Raw genomic sequence first — 23,002 nt, 5'->3', positions numbered from 1 at the left:
TATGTTAGTAATAATTCATTATTTTATGGCCGTTATTGGGAATGTATGTGCAGGGAATCAATGATAAGATATAAACAGAAAATAGTTTTCTCGAAGAGTTTGATAGCTAATTGACAACATTGCATCAAACATGAAAGCAAAACTAATTAGAGTGCAATAAATAATAGTTGTTATCCATCATAATAAGGACACTGATCATTTGTTACAATGACCAATAGAGTGATAATGCTTACAACTGAGCAACTTTTCTTCACAAATGACTGTATAATGTGTATAGTATGTAAAACCAAACAGTGCTGAAACGATATCTGCCCCTCGGCTCGGCCAAATGTGCACCCTGTAGGAGTGGACGCCACAATGCTTTGAGTGAGTGTCAGTGGTAAAGTTGATCACCACATGAAAAAACACTCAGTAGTCTAACTGTTTCTTTAATAGCTGCATCCAGCTGTCTCTCTCAAACACATAACATACACACAAATTCCTTCTTTACCTCTGATGATTCACTTGCAGGGGCACATGAGGTTACAATCAGTAGCTACTGCACATCAGCAGCGTAAAAGGCTCCCTATGGGCCAGTGCTCGCAGCAAGGCTCCCCACATCAAGAAATAAATGTGTGTTGGAGGCAGACAGAGAGAGAGAGGTGGGCGAGGTAAGAGCGAGAAATTAGGATGAGAGAGTTGGGAAAGTGAAAATGTGGGAGAACGAGGAAGAGACGGATGTTGCCCGTTAACCTCAGACAGGAATATAGGCAAGAAAATGTTCTTTCCACCCTGACGTAAGTACCAATAAAGAGCCCACTCCTCCCTGCTTTGTGTGTGTGTGCGTGTGTGTGTGTGTGTGTGTGTGTGTGTGTGAGTGAGTAATAGAGCTTTAAGTGTGAGAGTCCTTAGGAACAACATGTTCTTGGCTGCTAGTTTGATTTAAGTCCAAATCCTTAAATACATCTGAGCCAAATTCACATTCCTAACTGAAAATGTGTCTTAACGATGAAAGATCAGTAATTGTTTTTTTTATAAATGAGAATATTACTGCTGTGTTTGCAGCTTTAGGAGCTTCTGAAACAGTTGTCTGCTTTTAATACATGTATTAAAAGATCTGCCAATCAATTTGGGAGTGATAGCAGGTTTCTGTGTTTTGAATTTCTTTTTGATGGGATGGCCCTTATGTTTATATTTGTATCACAGATAAGGCTTTTCAGCAATGATGCACTTTGCATAAGGGATCCAGTGCCATACCTCAAAACCTTGAAGTGAAAATGAGAGAAAAGGGTGTGAAGTCCGAATCCAAACCGTGTGCAAGCTATACAAGTTGTAAGACATGCATTTTAGGATGTTTCCCTATATTTTTTACTTTTTACCCCCATTATGAATAGATTCAGCTACCCTACTAACCCTAACTCTTTTTTTATACATGTGGTATAACAAACTCAATTACTAAGATGATTAAACGTTAAAAAAAAGTATTTTCAGTTACAAGAAACATATTGGAAAAATGTTTGTCTCTTTAAGCCTCTGAAAAAAGCCCAGTCTACTCTGATTGATCAGCATTTCCGGGTCTTCCACATCTGCGCTCGGAGTCTCTGAACCGTCATTGCAGCCGGGGAATGACTGTAACGGTACTGGAGTGGCATTTTCTACCTGTATACAGTATAGTATAGTTGTGACATCACAACCGTACAGAATTCCTGACGGCTCGTTTAAAGGCTCTGAATACGAGCTGTGTGCATTTCTCTGTGGATTGAGCGTTTTCATACTTTCATGATATTTATTTAGCACCTCAACCTGCTTTATAATAAATAAGACTTTTTTTCCTATAAATACACACATTTCTGTGCATAATAATGTGATTATGTAAAACAGAGTAAGAAAAGTAAGAGGAAAGAGGCTTGAAGACAGAAGATCTACATCACATATGCAGGTTTTGTGCAAAAATGTGTAAAAAAACAATGTGCGAATGTGCAGTAAAAGAGAAACTGCACAAATGTGTTAGCAGCAAAATGTTACTGGCTGGTTGGTGGAACAAATTGTGGTCATGTAATGATATAAAACACAATTTTAGTGAGATTTCAATTTCATGAATGAAAAAGGTTTGTGTCACTGCTTTTTTATTGGCAGGTTTTATAATGATGTGGAAAATTGGCCTACATGCAAACATTGCCTACGTAGAGAGTATGAGTCAAGGGATGGATCCCTGCCTGGATGCCCAGCAGGCCTTTGCTCAGTGTCTTGACTCTCTCCAGCAGTTCCTCGCTGCCTAATACCTACTTTGGAGTAATCTGCCTCTTGTAGCTCTCAACACATTCATTTAGAAATGTGGCAGCGCTAGCCTCATAACTATCCTGCTCTCACTCAGTGTGGAGAAGTATACATTTTCCATCCATCTACAGTACACCAACTATATTCCTGTGTCTTAAGTCAGTCCAGCAGCTTTGCTCTCTCTCTCTCTCTCTATCTGTCCCTCCCTCCATTTGTATGTAAAGCCTTTCCGTACAGATCCATACTCTGGATTACTTTGGCAAAGAAGCAACTCACATGAGGGCGGGACCAAGGCTTTAGGAAGGTAGAAATGAAAGCATTTGTATTCATGCCGCACATCCACAAGAAGTGACCTACTTTAATCCCAGGAAGCTAATTGTTCATTGTAAACACACCATGTTTTATCTACATGTATTAAGGACTATGCAGCCGTCTGGATGCATCTACCTTACGTCAAGAGCACAATTTGACAAAATGTTTGTAAATTCTTTGCATCACTGAAGTGACCAGCAGAGTATTGAAATGGATAGCCAGAGAGCCTGGATGCTTCATGGTTCTGCACTTGTATTGTATTTTACTGCAGTCTGCCAAATTCACATTAGCTGAGCAAGCAGCCAGTGCCTGGAGCAAGCCTGGTGACTTGAGCCCACTGAGTAGACTGTGGCTGTGCAGCAGTGTCAGGAGTTGTTTAGTGACACAACAGTCTCAATCATCTGATCAGGATGAGTGGTTTTCTCTAACACTGTCTGGAGTGTGTGTGTGTGTGTGTGTATATATATATATATATATATATATATATATATATATATATATATATATATATATATATATATGAGAAAAAGAAAGAGAGAGAGAGAGATCTTCAGGATAAAACAAGAGCACCATCTGCTGGTCCGGGCATTTCCATGACGCGCACACATGCGCATGTACAGAGTTCCCTCGGAGAGCACTCTGCATGATCAAGCACTATCTTTTAGAGCTGTACATCACCCTGACAGCCATGAAGGAGGCACAAAGTCCTAAACGACCCACTGCCACACACACAAACACACACACACGCACACACACACGCACACACACACGCACACACACACACACACACACACACACACACACACACACACACACATCAGAGTGCAGGCCTTTTCTCTCCAGACATCACTTGTTTCCACTGAGCCTGTGTGATTGTATGTGCTGTTTCTCTAATAGCTAATGTTTGAGGCTCATAGCAGTTTGTTTTTGTTTAATAAGTTTCCATCATCATGTTATAGCAAACTAATCATCTGGCTGTTTTGTTTCGGAAATAAACCTATAAAGCAGTGCCACATTCCTTTAGCTATCTACATTTTTTCATGTCTACTTTTACACAAAGAATTCAACAATTGGTACATATTTATCGTGGAGGTTTTTTCTTTTACATATTTATTTATTTATTGAACCTAGTTATGAAGGATTTACCCTGCTATTTAAAGCATGTATCTACCCTTTCCTTGCAACCACAGTTCAACAAACCAAAAGCTTGGCAGTCTTTAAAACATAAATTTATCCCAAACATAACTAAAATTCTGTCATCCATGGTTCAGTTACAGAGAGACAAATGGCTGCATGTCAGTTACACAACCATAATTACAAAGCAGATGTTTTGCTATGACAAAAGATGGAGTGCACGAACCATTTGAATAATGAAAATGTATCGGTGTTGAAGCTTGACACTGAGCCAACAGGGTGAGGTTGTTTTTGGGAACTGAGTAGAAAGTGCAGAGTGACTTACACAGAAGGTAAATTTATAGGTTTGTCATTTATTTATATGCATTTTCCTTTCATTTTAGTTCGAAAGGTAAACATTCAAAGTCTAGTTTGACCGGAGTTTGGCCTCAGAAGTTACTGCTTACGTGCCTCTCAGTAAATCATAACACAGTCAGACATTCCCTATCAGCTGTGGACTGTTGATGATCCTGATCTCTGATCTTTGTTTTAAACAGCTGTGTGCAGGAATAAAAGCAAACATTTTTTTCTGTGTTGTCTGGGGATACAAGTTTGGGCATGTGTGTGTAGGAAGGTTGTGATGTGGTGGCTTCCTTCATGTTTTGTTTTACACATCTAAACTGTCGTTGGGAAAGCACTAGAGGGGGCTAATGGATTACCTGGACATATTGAAAGCATTGCTCTCTCTCTGTCTGTCTCTCATCCTCTGTGACTAAGAGCATCCAGCAACAGAGAACACAGCAGAGTACTCTCATTACCTCAACGAAGAGGGAAAACATGACAAAGTGGCAGAGATCCTAGCTTAAATAAACAGAGTCGAGTCGAGACAGAAACAGAGTCAGGGACAGAAGTAAGCTGGCTTTGCCCGTCTGCTTGTGCTGTGACTGCACTATAATTAAAAAAGGTTACCAAAGGTTTACTGTAATCATATAAGAACATGCATTATAATACTATCATAGCATTGAGAGCATAGATGCCAACTTTTGAAGCTAGACATATATATTTGTGGGCAGTTTTCTATCAACTTTGCATACTGTAGCAGTGCATTTACAGCAAACTATGATTTTCTTTGCAAAGTTTAGAAGTGGAGCTTGTGAAGTATTTTGGTGCCATTATGGTTAAATGTTTGTGTCGTGGTGTCATATTGGTTTGGAGTGTTTTATTCTGCCATGCGCTAGTTAGATGATTTGTTTTGATTCTTCAGTGTTTTATGCCACTGCCTTTTTTCATCATCAGGTACTGTTGATGTTATCAGTGAATTCATGCACACTTTTAGACCTGACATTTTCCTTTTATTTTCCTCCTGCAAGAAGGAAAAAGTATATGTTCCCCCAATGTATCATGTGTATCCTCTTACATCTTTCTTTTGAAGTGTCTCACTTGTCTTGGTTAGTTACAATTTACAGTATTTCTTCATATTTTTAGATTACATGGTGTATTTTTTTGCTGTCAACTCAAACAACAAAGACATTGAAAATGTCATAAAGGCAATTTATTTGAGTTGAATCACAGTTATACTAAAACACACTCCTGTAATTACGTAATATGATATTGTCACTGTCCTGTGAAAACCATGCATCAGGTTTTAAATGGTTCATTTAGAAATGCTAATTTCCGTTGGACAGTGATGAATGCTTTCTTTGTGTGTGTTGTTGTAAAATTTGATATAGTGCAACTCTCCCTTTAGCATTATATAATATGATGTCACCTGCATTATTCATTCCTTTTTGGGTAACACCTTATTGTAACCCACCTCCCATTTAACATGCATAAGAATAATCATTTAATACATGGTTTATACCACACTATTGTTCATTTAGGTTATTATAGCATTTTAACCACCAGGTATAATGTAGTTATAAGCAGATATAAGATCTTTTTTAGTGTTTCTTGATGTAGTTGTTAAATACTTTAACTCTTCCTCTGAAGCATCTGTAACTGTATGCTGGTATATAAACAAGTAATGAATGACAATATACTGTAATATAACACATTACATTAATAAACACTTAGAAATGTGCTTATATCTGCTTATGAATGCATTGCAATGTGATATCAAGAATGTATTATATTTTTACTGCTTACAGATGATAAACAGGGAGGTTAAAGTAAAATGTGACCACTTTATGGGAATCAAATTGTCACTGTAACAAAAGTACAGTTGTGTTGGTACAGAAGCTTGTTTGGAAAAAACAAAAAGAAGTGCAGCAGTCTGGCTGAAGGTTGATGTCAGAGCAGTCGCAGCATCCAAGAGGCTGTCAGAGGCAAAGGCATGGAAAAGTAAAGACACGTGCAGGAAGTAGAAGAACTAAGAAGAGAGAAACAGACTACAGACAGGCATCATGGGTGAGGATTTAGAACACGGTGTCCTTCACATTTTGTTGACAAAGTACAGACAGAAACATCCATTTACTATCCAGTTCAGACATTGAATCATTTGTGTTTGGTGTGTTCATGAGCCATTTTGTTTTTTGTAATTTTGTTTGGACAATGTATTATTAGGAGACGGAAGATTTGGGCACAAAGCTCCACAGCCATGAGCAGGAGTGTAGGAGGGGTAAAAGAGGGAACCCTCCACCCAGCTTCTCCCCCAATTTTACCTTTCTTCCTCTCTCCCCCTTCCACCGTGGTTCACTCCCTCGCTCCCTCTCTCCCTCGCTCACTCACATTTCTCTCTCGCTCAGTGTCAGGACCCCAGGTCCATCTCGCCTCGGACGACTCACGGCGGAATCTGGAAGCGAAGATGCGGGCGATCGGGGCCGTGGGAGTCGGTGTACTGTGGGCGCTGCTGGCCGCTGCGGTGCCCGGCGGCGTGTCGGAGCTGACGACCCTGGTGCAGGAGCAAGAGCCGTTCAAGCCCGAGTCTTCCCTGCTTAAACCTAAGGTTATGATCGCCATTGTGGCTCGCAACGCAGCGCACAGCCTGCCACATTACCTGGGCTGCATCGAGAGGCTGGAGTACCCGAAGGAGCGCATAGCTATCTGGTGAGAGACACACAAACAGGGGTGCAGTAGAGGATGGAGTTTACAGGTTTTGCCCAACTTTTTACAATAAGTCTTTAAACTATGTTGTGCAGATATTCCCGCAAGATTGAGTAGAGTACTTTTTAAGGAGTTATATATCCATTTTTATCATAAATGTACATTTCCAGGACAGGTTTTCAGAGTACACACAGTGCATTGGACAGTGATCTGCAGTGGAGCGTGCTGTAACGGAAAGCAGCGTGTGTCCGTGTTAATTATAATAACAGATTGTCAGTATGGGCTCGCAGACCTGTTGCTGCGTTTTACGATGTAGGCTCCTTACCTCGCGTGTCTGCCAGCATCCAAATTGCACACGGTGAGAAAAGATGAAAGAGCTACTATGCATGAGGGGTTAGGCTTAACCCTTAATCACGGTTCCCTCCGTCTGATTCAAACCTGCAGTAACAGGGCTTTAAAACAGCAGGGGTGGCAGGTATGAAAGAGGGGCCTCACCCCAGGTAGGATCCTCTACTCTGTGTGGTCTCATAGGAGCAGACTGAGATAAGAGGGACCCTGCAGGTGAGGGGATGACAGGAAACATTGAGTTGGTCTGACAGCAGGAGTTCTGTGAAGTCATGCGTAAAGTGTGTGTGTGTGTGTGTGTGTGTGTGTGTGTGTGTGTGTGTGTGTGTGTGTGTGTGTGTGTGCGTGTTTAACTATATTCTTGGGGTCCAAAAACCGGGAGTCCAGTATACTTGTGGGGCCAAAATGCTGGACCCCACAACTTTAAAGGGCTGTTTGAGGGTTAAGACTTGGTTTTAGGATTTGGGTTAAGGTTAGGCATTTAGTTGTGATGGTTAAGGTTGGGGTAAGGGGCTAGGGAATGCATTATGTCAATGACGGGTCCCCACAAAGATAGTGCTACAAACCTGTGTGTGTGTGTGTGTGTGTGTGTGTGTGTGTGTGTGTGTGTGTGTGTGTGTGTGTGCACGCTAGAGATTTCTGTCTATAGAAGCAGGCTTGATATCAAAGTGCAGATTTGAAGAATGGGAAATGGAGGACCTAACTGTCACATGCATCTCTGTGGTGGATGTTTACAACTATTTCCCCCTGTTGCACCCCGGCTGGCATTCTTGTACTTTGTTTCCCACCCTTCCTTTGCTGAATATCGTGTTTTTGTTTGCAGAGCGACTGTATGTTCCTAATTCAGAAACCCTCGCCAAAACACACACATGCACCCTGGATAAACTCAATACAAAGAGGAGGCCCTGCCCTCTGGAGCAAATTGACTGAGCTAACATGGCTTTGTGAGTTGTTGGAAGGGCCCCATCAGTTATGAGTGGCATCTCTCTGCCCTGCAGTCAGTGCAGCCAAGTGGAAGGAAAATATCAGAGTGTATAATTAAGGCAGATCAGTCCAAGTATGTTTGTTGTAGCAGAAAAGTGTCCCTGGCATAGGACTTTATAATAAGAGAATAAGAACACATAATCACATACATAACATAAGGTCCTAGTCATCAGCCTCTAACACAGGACTGTTTTATTTAGGCAATCAATTTTATTTCAGTGGCCACAGCACAGCCTAAGGTCTTTCCTCTACTGTGGGACAGTTGGGTAATGAAGTATTCTGATGTTTGTATAAGAGTTTATATGCTTTAAATCCGGTAAGATTATTAATGAACACATATGAGCCTATTTAGCACATTGAGAAAAGTGTGTGTGCAGTATGAGGGTCATCCAAGAAGCCATTCAATTATGAAAATAGGAACTTCTGAATAGTGCACTGTAGTATGTGGTGCTGATTTGTTTCTGTGCCAGGCAGTTATACATTTGTAGAAAAAGAGTGGCGGTGATGGTCTTTCTCAGTGTAAAAAACTTAATTGGCTTTTGTGACTAAATTGGTTAAGAAAATATACTCAACATAGCTTACGTAGCTCTGTGCCTCTTTGTTTCTTTTTGTGATCATCGTTACTGTCCAACATGTAAGCCAAACCACCCAATAAATGCCAAATTGTAATTCAAACCTAACTCAAACCTTAAATCCACATTATAACATTTCACAGTGTGTTACAGAGCACTAAGTGATTGTAATATGACAATCATGACAGCTACAGCATAAAAGTGTATAAAGAGAAGTAGTAAAGGTGTGAAGCCAATCCAGTTACATTTTACTTCAAGATCATTTTTTTAACATTACAACTACGGAAACATTATTTTATGACATTTTTGTCTTTATTTGCCGCTACAGAAGCTAGGGGGAAACATAGAGAGGGGGATGACGTGAGACGAGGGTGTCCAGCTGGGCTCACGCCAAAAACTTTGCGGTTACATGATACACCATCTTTACCCGTAAAGCAACTAGGTTTCTCCACTTTACTACTATCAACAGCTCAGGCCAGGAACAGTTTATCTCGATAGACGTGGACAGACTGAATGTAAAGTACTGGGAAAACTATCAAGAAGAAACAAATAATACCAACAGTGTCTGACTGTGAAGCTCCAGTTTTTGTGCGGGGACACAATGTTCTTCCCTCTAGTTCCTCTCTGGAGCTTCAGGTCTGAGCAGAACAGAGGATTGTTTTTCCTCCCCACTACTTATTTAAAACACACAATCCAAGGGAGACAGAGCAAACAGGAGTAGAGAAGAAGGATGTAGATGATTAAACATAAAAATCAGGGTGGTGCTAAAAGAGGAGTGACACTTAATTGTGTAGCAACAGCAGCAGCAGGACCCCAGCTCCCCCTTTAACCTCCAGATTAATTAATAAATATTTACCCTACCCCTTAGCCCTTGGCCCTTGGTTTGCGCGCTCCCGTGAGAGTAAGTGCTGTCCCAATACTCATATTGGTCGAGGGGTAGGGCTAGGGGACAGGGCTATATACACCTTGACGCCAAGTAAGAACGCAAGCTTACTTCAACAGCAAGGGCTATCCTGATTCATTGCGCAACAAGAAACATGGCTGCCAGGTCGACCAGAGAGATCCATGAATGTAAGTATTTTTGGCTTAAAGAATTGATTTAAAAATTACGACAATCTTGTTTTGTGCTCTACACAGTCCTGTACATATATATTTGCAACCATATTTGTAATTGAAACGTTTTTAAAAATCGCTAGCTTGCTATGCTAACGCTAACGCTAAAGTTAACTTTAACGTTAGCTACATTGCTTATTTGCACAACAGTCCCGCGTTTCTCTGCCTTGAATGGACTCCATGCATGTCTACAGTGTTAACTAAACTCCATTAGCAGCAAATTTCGTTTGATATCAGTGTATAACACTACCGTCCTGTATCACACAGGGACGCCGGAGGAAACCCAGCAGCTGATCCACTTTCTGAAAACGAGCAGAAGTTTCTCCGTTCGTGTTGTAGCCATTCATTATTGTATTGGTACTGTATTATTGTAAACATGTGTAATTCATTCCTGTTCATGCACCTGTACATTGTTGTTGGTTATGGTACAGGACACTAATGAAAGAAATGGGGTATGAGGAGAAAGGTTACTGGCCAACATGCATCAGACTGGGGTCTGGAATTTCAGAATAGCTGTAGTTTTTTGTTTGTTTGTGGTCTTGTGTGTCTTTTTTGAGTTTTATACATTTGAGTGCCTTCTTTATATGTGTGTGTAACATGTAAGTTATGGTTCTAATAGTTGATAATGGTTCTGTAATATAACATATTTTTATATAATGTTTTTGCCTGTAGTGTTTACTTTATTGGGCAATAAAGACAGCTTTTTGTTAACAAAGAAAGTGTTTCTGAACATCAATGACATTCAAAACAGTGATAACTGAAACAGATAAACACACCATGCAGTGTGTATACAAATATGTATTGCAAACAGACCTAAGTATGTATGATGATGTAACCAAGTGGCGTTCCATTTCATAGCGGTATGTTTTCACCCCTACCCCTTAACCCTCGTTTTTCTAGGGCCAAGGGCTAGGGCCAAGGGGTAGGGGTAATAGAGAAATGGGATTCAGCCTAAGGCTGCGTCTCATTTCTCTATTTACCCTACCCCTTAGCCCTTGGTTTGCGCGCTCCCGTGAGAGTAAATGCTGTCCCAATACTCATTTTGGTCGAGGGGTAGGGCTATATACCCTTTAACGCCAAGTAAGGACGAGAGCTTACTTGAATAGCAAGGAGTATCCAGATTCATTGCGCAACAAGGAACGTGGCTGCCCGGTCGACCAGAGAGACCCATAAATGTAAGTATTTTCGGCTTAAAGAATTGATTTAAAAATTACGACGGTCTTGTTTTGTGCTCTATGCAGTCCTGTACATATATATTTGCAACCATATTTGTAATTGAAACGTTTTTAAAAATCGCTAGCTTGCTATGCTAACGCTAAAGTTAACGTTAACGTTAGCCTGCATTTCTCTGCCTTGAATGGACTCCATGCATGTCTACAGTGTTAACTAAACTGTTAACACTGTATGTACTGTGCTTTACATATACCGTCCTGTATCACACAGGGACGCTGGAGAATACCCAGCAGCTGATCCACTTTCTGGGCTGAAAACGAGCAGAAGTTTCTGCGTTCATGTTGTAGCCATTCAGTATTGGTACTGTATTATTGTAAACGTGTAATTCATTGCTGTTCATGCATCTGTACATTGTTGTTGGTTATGGTACAGGACACTAATGAAAGAAATGGGGTATGGAGGGAAAGGTTACTGGCCAACAGGCATCAGACTGGAGTCTGGAATTTCAGAATAGCTGTAGTTGTTTGTTTGTGGTCTTGTGTGTCTTTTTTTAGTTTTATACATTTGAGTGCCTTTTTTATATGTGTGTGACATGTAAGTTATGGTTCTAATAGTTGTAATAATGTTTACTTTATTGGGCAATAAAGACAGCTTTTTGTTAAAAAGTGTTTCTGAACATCAATGACATTCAAAACAGTGATAACTGAAACAGATATACAACACACCATGCAGTGTGTATACAAATATTTATTGCAAACAGACCTAAGTATGTATGATGATGTAACCAAGTGGCGTCCCATTTCATAGGGGTATGTTTTCACCCCTACCCCTTACCCCTCGTTTTTCGAGGGGTAAGGGGTAGGATGAGAAATGGGATTCAGCCCTAGTGTGACCAGGAAATCTTGTTTTTTTTGGATGTGCTGCATCTGTGTGAATGTGCATGCATTATGAAACCTAAAGAAAGGTTACAGCGATGAACAGTTGGAGGACGTTCTGCAGTTAGAACAGTTAACGTAAAAAAGTTAAGTTCCCTCTCTGGTCTTTAGCAAATGCAGTGCACAGTACATAGGGGAAAAACTGAAGAGATCATACGCTACCTGATTTGTCTTTGTTTCCCCATTGATCCAGGACAATTTACCTATAAGTCTATTTTTTTGTCTTCTTGTAGATAAGCTTGCATTTACATTGCATTACAAGCATAATACAGTTTTGTAGAGTTATTTCACCTAATTTGTAATTTCAAAGCCATCTGAAATGATTCTATATTACCATTTTCATACAAGATTTGCAATGAGAAATACAGCATTCCTTAATAAATGTAAGAAGTGGGAATCCACATGGGCGCAAGTGTTGTTGAAACAAGTCTTAAACTGATGAACAACCCGGCCAGTTGACAAAATCATGAGTGTTTCCAAATATCTGGACAGGCTTTGGTCGGTCTGAGAATGGTAGGAGAATAATCTGCATTGATCACCCAGGTCAGGTCTTCTCTGCCCTGTTACTGCAGCCTCTGACTCACGCTGACAGGATGGTCAGTAAAATTTTCCTTTAGAAGTTTTCCCTCTGCAAGTGGGTGCAGGTCTGACAGAAAAGTGGCAGAGTGGTGAGAAAGACTCTCACACTGCTGTTAAAGAATGAAAGAATGCAGGGAATTAGAGAAAGAGGGGGATGGGCGGGCAGCGAGAACTAGGTTGTCAACCATGTTAGGAAATTACACAGAGGGCATTTAGCAGGTTGGTTAATCCACATTCCCACAGTAGCTTGACCATGAGTACGCTGCTTTCTCCCTTTGTTTTGTTGTTGCTGCTGCTCCTGTCCTGACAGAACAGCAGTGAACTGTAAGGCAGGGCCAGACTACTCATGTTGTTCTCCAGAAAGGCTAATTAAAATTCTGTACAGTGAAAGATCCAGACTGACAGAGCTTTGTAATAGACCCAGTAGTTGCTATGAGACAGGGAAATGTCAATGTTGTTGCCTGTCAAGGGTGTATGAAGCCACAGTCAGCAGCAGGTTAGCTTAGCTTAGCATAAAGTCTGGAAACAAGGGGAAACAGCTAGCCTGGCTCTCTAAAGTAAAACATTCTGCCTACCAGCACCTCACAAAGCTTACTAACTAGCATTTTCTATCTTGTTTATTTAATTCATACAAAAACCAAAGTGTAAAACTAAACTAAAGTTGTGGTTACAGGTGGGTTGAGGTTGCCAGGCAGCCAGTGGAGACTCCATTGTTTGTGCTAAGCTAAGCTAACCATCTAATGGCCAGATATGAGAGGGGTATCAATCTTTTCATTTAACTTTTCATCTTTCCCTGCAAGAAAGCCAAGAAGCATATTTCACAAAATGTCCCAAAATGTTCACATAAAGAAAATAAAACACAAAACAAGAAAGAAACACATAATTACATACCAGTGGAGTGGAGAGGGACTGGAAATATAAAGAAAGGGATAGGATGGATGACATGCAACCAAGGCTACATAGTTCCTCATAGTAACGTTATCTTATGGCTGACTGGACTCCCCATGAGTAAGAGGATAAATTGAAAATTCAACATCTTTTATCTTTTGCCAGCTAACAGTTGATTTTTGGGGCCTGCTTCCAATAGTTACTGTTTTTAGTAAGCAACTTCAAAGGAAATCATAGAGAATTTCATAAGCAGTGAACTTTGTGTTTGTCTTAACGTGTTAGGCACAATGCAGACAATCTCTTAAGTTTTGGCCAGCTTATTATTACTTTGCTCCTCACACTGCTGGCCGCCTGCTGCTTACTGCCCGCCGGCTGTGTTCATGTGGTGAAGTGCATTCCCAGGTGCTGTGCTGGATGTCAAGATGATGATTTGTGGACTTGTCAGAGAAGACTGAGCCATAAAGAGGATGTCAGAGCACTGACATCATCGGCCATAATGTCATGCTGTTTATTTACTCATTAATCATATAACCACTTCTATCATATTTATGACTTTCATTGTACTTTATAATGACAATGCATAAATTAGTTAACTTTTAACAACCAACTATATCTATTATTATACAACCGCTGGTACAACCACTATAAATCCTCATGCACCCCAAGGTATGATGTGACTCTGTAAGTTAAGAATTTTCCACATTTTCCCAAATGTGTACTGGCTGAATGCCTCAGTGACAGTTGTGCTCCTGTCAGACACAGAAGTTTGTGTAAATGTTTCCTGTATCTACCATATCATGTCATTGGGGATTGATGTGAGATTATTAGATACTCTGTACCGAATCCAGGTTACCTCAAGAATTTGATAGAAAGGATTTGCCCCCATGTAATATGACGAAACATGACATAAACAATATTTAAGTTATTTTGACAAGTGCACTGAGTTACGCAGCAATAAATGAACCATGAAAAATCTGACTTGAAGGCTGAGTAAAGGTCTTTTTGGCTGTATTTTATGCTGACTGCAGTGTTGTGCTTTGCAGTGGCATGTTCGTGCCAAATTACATTTTTTAAAACCCCTTTTTGTACCAGGATATGTCTATTTGCCCTAATGGTCAATGTTTCATGTTTATTTGCTTGGCCTAGGTGCTCCTCTGGTTAACTGCTCAGACTGCTGGCCAGAGTGAGTCTCATTTGACCTATTTACATATTTTGACCATTTAAATCATCTCTGATGAAGACTTTCTGTCTAATGTTTATGGATGCATTATTTTGTTGTGGTTCAAGTGTGACAAATGTGGTAAATTTGAAGAATAGACATGTTTGTTTTTTTTAAAGGGGCTATACTCAATATTCAGCACATACAGCCCCTTTAAGTATGCTGACATGACTGCGTGCCATCAGCTAAAAGTTTAGAAGAGTTGCTAAACATAACTGGTCATAGCAAATTCATTGTACAGGAAATACCATAATTGCACATCTTCATTTTAAATTGTTCGAAACCAACTGAAAATTTATTTCATGGAAAAAAGGGACACCGCGTCCAGTAGTCATGGTGAGGCTGCTGTTATATGTTTTTAACACTGCCTGGCGGATTTTATCCTGTAAATCCAGTGTTCTCTTCTTATTTTGTTGAAAAGAAATCTTGGTGTCTGCTTGTGTGCACAGAGCAGCAACTAACCCACTTTTGATTAGTAGTAATTTTTTCTTTTCAGTTTTGAGCGAGCTAGCAGCAGCTGAACTTGTTGCAGGTTTAAATATCCTCGATCATATGGATCATGTGATGGTCTATCCCGCTGTAATAATATTTCCATGCAAGTCTTAGATTTAACTATAGCAAATACACATCTGTCCGTCATTTGTCTATTCTAAACATAAGTTTGTTACATGTTCGCTGTTATTTACTAAGCAAATCTATTGTACCTTATTTTTTATCCCTCTGACAGATATTTAAACCGAAGAAAATTAAAAGAATCACACAGGCTTGATCAGTTTTGTGGAAAAACTGTTCCTGGTTTTGTTACACTGTGAGTTTGGCCATTTTTGAAGAGCAGTTTATCCAAGTGTACGGAATAAATTATCAGAATGGGATAGGCTATTGTGTGTAATATGGTACCGATATGGGCATTTGTGAATGATTAGCAACATATGCCTTTGGTGTGTGTCAATACATATTAGATCACAGTACTGGCACTCTGTGCTAAAATGAGTGTGTTTGATTATCTTCATTGTTCTGGTGCTTGTATGTGTATAAATGTGCAAGCACGTATGTCCCTTTTCACATATGTGTGTGTTTGAATGCTATTACACACATAATGGGTGTGTGTTTCTGCTCTGCTTCACTGGCTCAGCCCCTGTTTTCCATTCACTTCCCCAGTTACCTCACAAGGCTGACAGTGAGCCAGAACCTCCATATGTTGAGTAAAAGGCCACAATCATCTCTGACCTCCCAATCAGTATCACCTGAGGAGTCGTATTCTGCATTCACATCCAATCCGTGGGAAACTAAAAAGGTCTTTTTAACATCTGCTCAGGTATTTGACATAATGTCCAGAAACACAGGGTGATATTTCCCAGAGAAGCAGCTCCTAATGACACAAACTTCACTGGAGCAGAAGGAAATGCGTGTCTCTTCTCTCTGTACTAGAGCACAATTTGCTTTGAAAAAACTGATGTTGTACACACATCATATGAACTTAGATAGCTGCCCATATCTTCACCAATTTGTTTCACCAAAACATTTTACAGACCATTTGACATCAAAACCACCTGCCCATTTACAGACATTACTCGTTTAAGTTCAGTCTCAGATGGCTTCAGATAAAATAGTCAGAGCACATCTGGCAGCACCTTGAAGCAACCCTGCTGAGAGAAAGTCCGCCAATCGCTGAGTCACATTTTTTACTATACTGCTCATATAGCTGCAGGGTATCAGTGGAAATAAAGACATTTCACATGTAACGATGAGGTGTTACGTTGACTGTAGAGCCTAATCTTTGCCAGCCTATTACTGAGCCTTAACCAGCAAACTCTCTGTAATGCCGAAGAGGTGCAGCTGACGATGTTGTACCTGCCAACAGTCCAGCCCCATCCTCTCTGCCCTGTAGCAAGAAGGTACTCATGGGAAGGTTTTCTCTGTAGACCCGACATATCTGTTCAATCAAGTTTCATTAAACAAAGAGAATTGGCTTTCCAATCCCTGAGCCTTTTTTCGAGCTCTCTCTCTCTCTCCCCCTGGAGTGAAAATGATTGTTCCTGGCTCCAGCCTAGACTGTGAATTATTGCTTAGATGCCCCATGTGTTCCAGTGCACTTCCAGCAGTATTGTCAGAGCTTGGCAGCACAGCACAGCAATAGAGTTGGCAAAACACTGAAACACAATGGCATTTTGGTATGAGCACTCTCATCTGGAAAGGGAGAGGAGATAAGGTGAAGTAAAGAGAATGAGAGGTTTTTCATGTTTTTCCTTTGTTCCTCCATCAGCTCTTCCATTTGTTTCTTTAACCAGTTTTTGTCTCTCTCTATTTTTTTACTCTCTTTCCGTCCTCTTTCACAACCAGAGCGTGTTTCATATAATGAGTTGCTATGACTGCATGACTGATATTGTTTTGGATGTTTACATAGTGTAAATAGTTGCTTGTGTCCATAAGACAACTAAAAATTATTGACATGAATGTCAAAAGAGCAATAGCCTAGACGTGTTTTAGAACAAATATTAAGGGTTTTGGTGCCAAAAAAATGACATGGTATCCCACTCATCTGCCCAGCTAAAATCATAGAGTATATGGTAATTTACTAGGAGAGGCTTGCTCTTATGATGACTGAGCTTCTATCCAGAGAGTTTACAAAAGTGGTCCAGAACTGCAGGGAAAGATTGTACTAGATTGAAGACATACAAAAGTAGATCATCAGTATATAGTAACATACCCTGAGACACGTTTCTTTCCAGCAACCAAATGGCTGAAAAGCTTTGGGCCATGGAAACCTTTTTTCTGGTGCCTTGGGGCAGAGGGAAGGGCATGCATGTATTACTCTAAGAACACTCTTTCTTAAAAAAAATCACTTTTCGCCCAAAAAGCACTTATCCGACCAACATTTTAAAAGAGAATTCTGTAAAGCTGTGAGTGCAAACAGGGTCAGATAATCCTTTTAATTTCCATTTTTTAACAATAAAAATGTAATACTTGAAAAACTTTCCAGGAGCTTAGAAAAGCTACTTTTAGGTGCGTGACATCATTACAATGTAAAGTTTATGGTGGGTGAAAGACGGAATCATTAATGGCAAAATATAGGCCGTTCAGCCAGCACATACACCAAAAACCTTTCTATTTCTCATAATACACCATAGGGGAAGGGGGGGACTCTGTGCCAATGGTCTGTTCAGATACCATTGCAGCATCTCACGTTTCAGCCCAGGTGCCAGAAATGACATTCCTCCAATGCAAATGTTCAGTAAAAAGTAATGTAGATATCAGGGTGGTGAATTGCAATACAACATTGGAAGCCAGGCTTCTTATCCTGTGTCTTACCAACAGTCAACTTTCATTATATCTAACCATTATGAATAATTTTTCTCCCAGTTTAAAATATGAATATTGAATATTACACTTAAGTGCAAGCCCGCCGGCCTTGGCTACTCTTGTTGACCCTGAGAGTCATGAGGAATTTCCCTTTCCCCTCCATCTCTCTACCCATCACCCCCTCCTCTTTCTCCTTTGCCCTACTAAGCCCTCAAGAGGCCTGCAGCCACGTCAGCCTCCACAGGAGAGACTATACTGTAAAGTCAACACACACACACACACACACACACACACACACACACACACACACACACACACACACACACACACATACACACACACACACATTGGCATAGTTATTATGTTTTAAAGGCATCTACACTCTGGTCTGAAAGAGGCATTCTTGCTTCTTAATTACATGCAGCACCCAGTCATTATTGGCAACTATATTAGATCGTTTATTTAATCAACAGTCACCTTACACTTGCCTGCTGGAGCCTTTCAGACCCATGTTTACCTAAAAGGGCCAGTCTCAGAGACAAGCCTCTGTGTTTAAAGGCCAGATGTCAGCCTTCTCCTTCGTGACACACTCCCTGTTATCTGACACCCTCCTGCAGTGGATAACCTTAAAGCCAGAGAGAGTAATGGAGTGGGTTGATAATTATGTTATGTGATGGAGATGCAGATGTGACCAACATATTAGTACCGCATGATTGCTGCACTGCAATCTGACCAAACAAAATTGCTTTTAGCAAATATACAAATGTGTGGTAAAAAATAATATGGCTATTTCTTTTCTTAAAATGTGATCTAAGAATGTGTGCTTTTCATATATAATACAAACCAGTATCAGAATTGGTTGAATAAGGGATCATTTGGGATTTTCTTATCTACAAACTACATGTTTTGTCTTCCAATTTCCTCTATAATGTTGCTGATAATACTCGTAGCTGCTGCAGTAGTGGCAGGTGTAATATGTGGATGTTTTGAGAAGAGCACAAGAAGGACTACAGATGACAAGAGGAATTGATGCATGTAAGTAGGTGAAAGGACAGATGGTCTTGTGCACTAAGATTCAGTAACGAGAGAAGAATAAATGGACGTCTATGAAGCGATAGAGAGAGTGAGGGAGTGGTGGGGTATGTAGGTGAGGCCTGGGGAAGCATGTTGTGTCCAGATGCTGATCATAAAGACAGAAAGGGGGAGAGGAAGCCCAAACTCAAAGCTGCAGGCAGCAGAATAATGAGGCTGCAATTTACTGTAAACTTCAAAACAGGAATGAGGAGATGTGGCACGAGGCAAGAAAGAGATAGATATAGAGGAATGGAGTGATGAGAAGGGAGCCCATATTGTATCTTTGTGCAGAGATGCATACTATAGTTACCGTATATCCTTATTTCAATATTGTTTTCACAGACACCCAGGTAATGCTACTAGCTGTGTATAGATGTGGATGGGTCTCCATAGTAAGAACAAATATTCATAATCCTGTATAGTTTCAGAGACATCAGCTTTGCACAGCTGAAGAATTTGGCAGGAACTGCAAAGTCTCTAAGCTCAAAGTACAATACAGTTCAGCTGCTGTGGGTTATCTTCCCTGAAGGTAGAGGAAATTGAGGAACACATAGTTGCCTCCTGAAGAAGGACAAACGTGTCTAAAATTAAATGAGATGGAGGAGAGGATGCCCCATGGAAATGATGGAAAGCACAAAATAAGGCACATCAAAATAAGGCACATTGAAAGGCTAAGATGACTTTATTTGATGCTGTTTTCTTTGCCTGATTAAACTTGTAGCAGACACACAGTGTACAGAGTCCTGAGTGCTCACAGGGGCTGGGCAGTGGGAGGAACCCTAACACTAAAGAAGGAATGTATCATCCTCAATAGATGTATTTTGGCCCAGAAGCATCATAACACAATTAGGGTAAAAGCTTTCCTTTTATTGGCAAAATCTGCTTTTTTATTGAAGTAATTGTTAAGATTTTGGGGGCATTTTTTCTCTTTATTTGATAGTGACAGTGGATAGACAGGAAAGGTGGGAGAGAGATGGGGGATGACACGCAGCAAAGGGCCGCAGGTCGGACTCAAACATGGGACGCTGCAAAGGACTCAGCCTACATGGGGCGCACGTTCTGGGTGAGCTAGAGGTCGCCCCACCACATTTCTTTTTTTAACCATGATGATTTTGTGAGGCAAAGAAAAAGCATCATTAGCATTTTAATGAGTTTAGTGTAAAACAAACTGAGTCTGATAATTTATAAGTTTGGAAGGGGTTTAATGAGCTCTTTGAGGAATTCACCAAAAGTTTAATTCTGTATCGATAAGAACATTTTGCACATTTTAAGTTTATGTTTAGCAGTAAAATAAAGTGATGCAAACACAAAACCCCTTGCTCTCTCATATACCCATAAACATACACATTCCCTTTTTATACTATATACTGTATGTACCAACATGCTGTACCATGTATTGTCCTTTACTTCCCAGAAGTCTCCTCCTGTTTAATCCCTGCCTGGAACCGAGACTATCATAGGAAGATGGCATGTAGGAACACATTTATTTCCCCCAGCGATGTGCAGTTTAGCGGTTGAAAGAGCATGTAAATGTCAGTGCAGATGTACTCATTACCAGCGAGTCAGGTGTTTCAAAGCTCACTATAAAAAAACATGCATGCACTTTTTACACACATACCCACAACCCTTTACACACACTCAAAAAGATACATTTGAAATGGAAAACTACCACTTGGGCGACAGATAAATCACCAGTCACACTGCTGTAAAAACAACATTCCCAGGACACGAAAATGAACGTCCATATGTTTTGTCACACATTTGCAGGTGTAGGCACATAGACAAATACACACTATTAAAATGATTGACCGCTGTGTCTCCTTTAGGCTCACAGCCCCTCTCCAGCTGGTAATTATGTCTGATGAGTTTTTTTTCTGTCTGACTGGAGATTATTGAAATTCCACACCTAAGAGGGCTCTGCCTCTTTCTGACTAATCCATGTGTGCAAAGCAAGACTGTGCATGTTTATGTGTGATTTTTGCACGTGTGTAGTTTGTGTAGTTATATAAGCATAGGTGTGCATGTCTGTGTGAAAACAGATGTTTCTGTATTGCTATTTGTGCAAATGTGGGTAAATGAAGAGTGTCAACACTGTTATCTTACTTAAAATACAAGTAGATGGTGCACAAGTGTGTGTGTGTGTGTGTGTGTGTGTGTGTGTGTGTGTGTGTGTGTGTGTGTGTGTGTGTGTGTGTGTGTTTCTATCTCTGTCCAGCTAAATTTGGGTGTGATTTTGGATAGAGTACAGCGAGGAATATTACAGCAAGCAATGGAAAACTCCATTTCACTAAGTGTGTGTGTGTGTGTGTGTGTGTGTGTGTGTGTGTGTGTGTGTGTGTGTGTGTGTGTTTAATTCCCACATTCAAGTACATACTTCTGCTGACTGCATTTTGTTGACCTTTCCACTTTAAAGGGCAATTTAAATGCAAAGACAGGTGATATTTATTTTTCTGAAACTCATATAGAAGTGATTGGGAACTGCACAGTGATACAGTTGCAGTTTTTAATTTCCCTTGCACAAATGTATATACACACACTCACCCACACATACAGTAGTCACAGTGTCTTCTCTGAGTCAGCTCTGGGAGCTGAAGTGGTAATCTGCGACAGCGACGCAACATGCAAACCACAGGAGTGACAAATAAGCAGCTGCAACTGTGCTAACTTTATACTGACACCATTTGCTTACAGGTATGAGTGTGTGTGTGTGTGTGTGTGTGTGTGTGTGTGTGTGTGTGTGTGTGTGTGTGTGTGTGTGTGTATTCAGGCGTTTCTGGCTGTTTCTGTGTCAAATTGTTGACACATATAGGTATTCAAATTCAGATTAAGGGAATTATATCTTTAGGCTGGGTTAATTTTGATGGACATCCTCGTTGCAGTTCTGTTAGCATGTGCCTGGTATTACTTGTCTTTGTTATTTTCTACCCAGATTGCCTCCTCAGACTGTGGCTGGGCTTCGGCAGTGCGGTTAATTAGGCAGTAAGGAAGCTTTGCAACGCTGAGGCCGCCTGTTGTAACATCAGACAGTAATTGGATAAATTTTGGAAGCTTGAACGTCTTCTTTCAAAACACGCTGTCTGAATGTCACTGCTCAGATTGTCACAACCTGTTCCCTGTTACCTTAAGTTAATGACAGTCGGACTCAGCTTCACAGCCTCATATTTTTCCAGAGGGTGTTATTCCAGGAAACAGTGCTGACATGCCAAGATGTTTGTTTTTTGCGCAGGGACAGCTGTTTACATCTTAAGTGTTTAGCAGATGCATTTAAATAGGCAGCATAGTTTCAAGAGTTCATTTGAATGACATCCCGTGTTGTCTGGGTTGGTGTTTCAGGGCAGCAACAGACCATAATGTGGACAACACCACTGCCATGTTGAGAGAATGGCTGAAGAGAGCCCAGGGTGTCTACCACTACGTGGAGTGGAGACCCATGGAGGAGCCAAGGTGAGTCACGGTTCCCACAGGAATCATTTATTAACATTGAATCAAAGTAATTGCACTCTATGCTTCACTTGTTCTGGTTTTGTCACATAATTAGTTAAATAGTGACGACCAATTGACCAGCTTTTACCTCTGTATCAGGTCCTACACAGATGAGTGGGGTCCAAAGCACTGGCCTCCGTCAAGGTTCAACCATGTGATGAAGCTGAGGCAGGCGGCCTTGAAGGCTGCCAGGGAACGATGGGCTGACTACATATTGGTAAGACTTAAGATACTGTTTGAGTATTGTATATGCTGCTGATGATGTGATTGTAAAGCATGAAGGAAACAGCTGATGCTATTCAGTGATGTCAGTGCTCTGCCTGAACTATTGCCATGCTTCAATTAGTTTTAGAGCTGGGTACAGAAAATGATTTTTTAGATTTGTAACTGAGGGCCATTGATTGTCTTTGTGATGTCTTGATGTGGATTTGACTGTTTACATCACATGTAGCTTGATACTACACACACTACACTGCAAAAATATATTTCTAATACTGATATTTGTAATTTGCATTTAAAGAATGTTCTAATACTGATTAAGCAAGACTGTTTGTTTAAAGGGACAGTTCACCCCAAAATCAAAAATACATATTTTTACCTCTTACCTGTAGTGC

General features: G+C 40.5%; 1 protein-coding gene across 2 annotated transcripts in view; it reads left to right on the top strand.

Moving 5' to 3' along the window:
- Positions 1 to 5,975: 5,975 nt before the first annotated feature.
- colgalt2b (collagen beta(1-O)galactosyltransferase 2b) overlaps positions 5,976 to 23,002 on the top strand; it is a 25,553-nt gene continuing 8,526 nt past the window's right edge. Inside the window, exons 1-4 of one of the 2 annotated variants that reach the window (XM_078259161.1) lie at positions 5,976 to 6,087; positions 6,426 to 6,726; positions 22,239 to 22,349; positions 22,488 to 22,605. In XM_078259161.1, coding sequence (XP_078115287.1) covers positions 6,084 to 6,087; positions 6,426 to 6,726; positions 22,239 to 22,349; positions 22,488 to 22,605 — 534 coding nt within the window. In that variant the 5' untranslated portion in view covers positions 5,976 to 6,083. Of the gene's footprint in view, positions 6,088 to 6,271; positions 6,727 to 22,238; positions 22,350 to 22,487; positions 22,606 to 23,002 lie in introns of those variants that run through there. The other variant, XM_078259160.1, reaches the window with a different exon arrangement.

Source organism: Sander vitreus, chromosome 9 (assembly GCF_031162955.1).
Source record: "Sander vitreus isolate 19-12246 chromosome 9, sanVit1, whole genome shotgun sequence".
NCBI classification, from domain to species: Eukaryota; Metazoa; Chordata; class Actinopteri; order Perciformes; family Percidae; genus Sander; species Sander vitreus.
The sequence above is the reverse complement of the archived record's forward strand: the minus strand, read 5'-3'. Positions and strand labels throughout refer to the sequence as shown.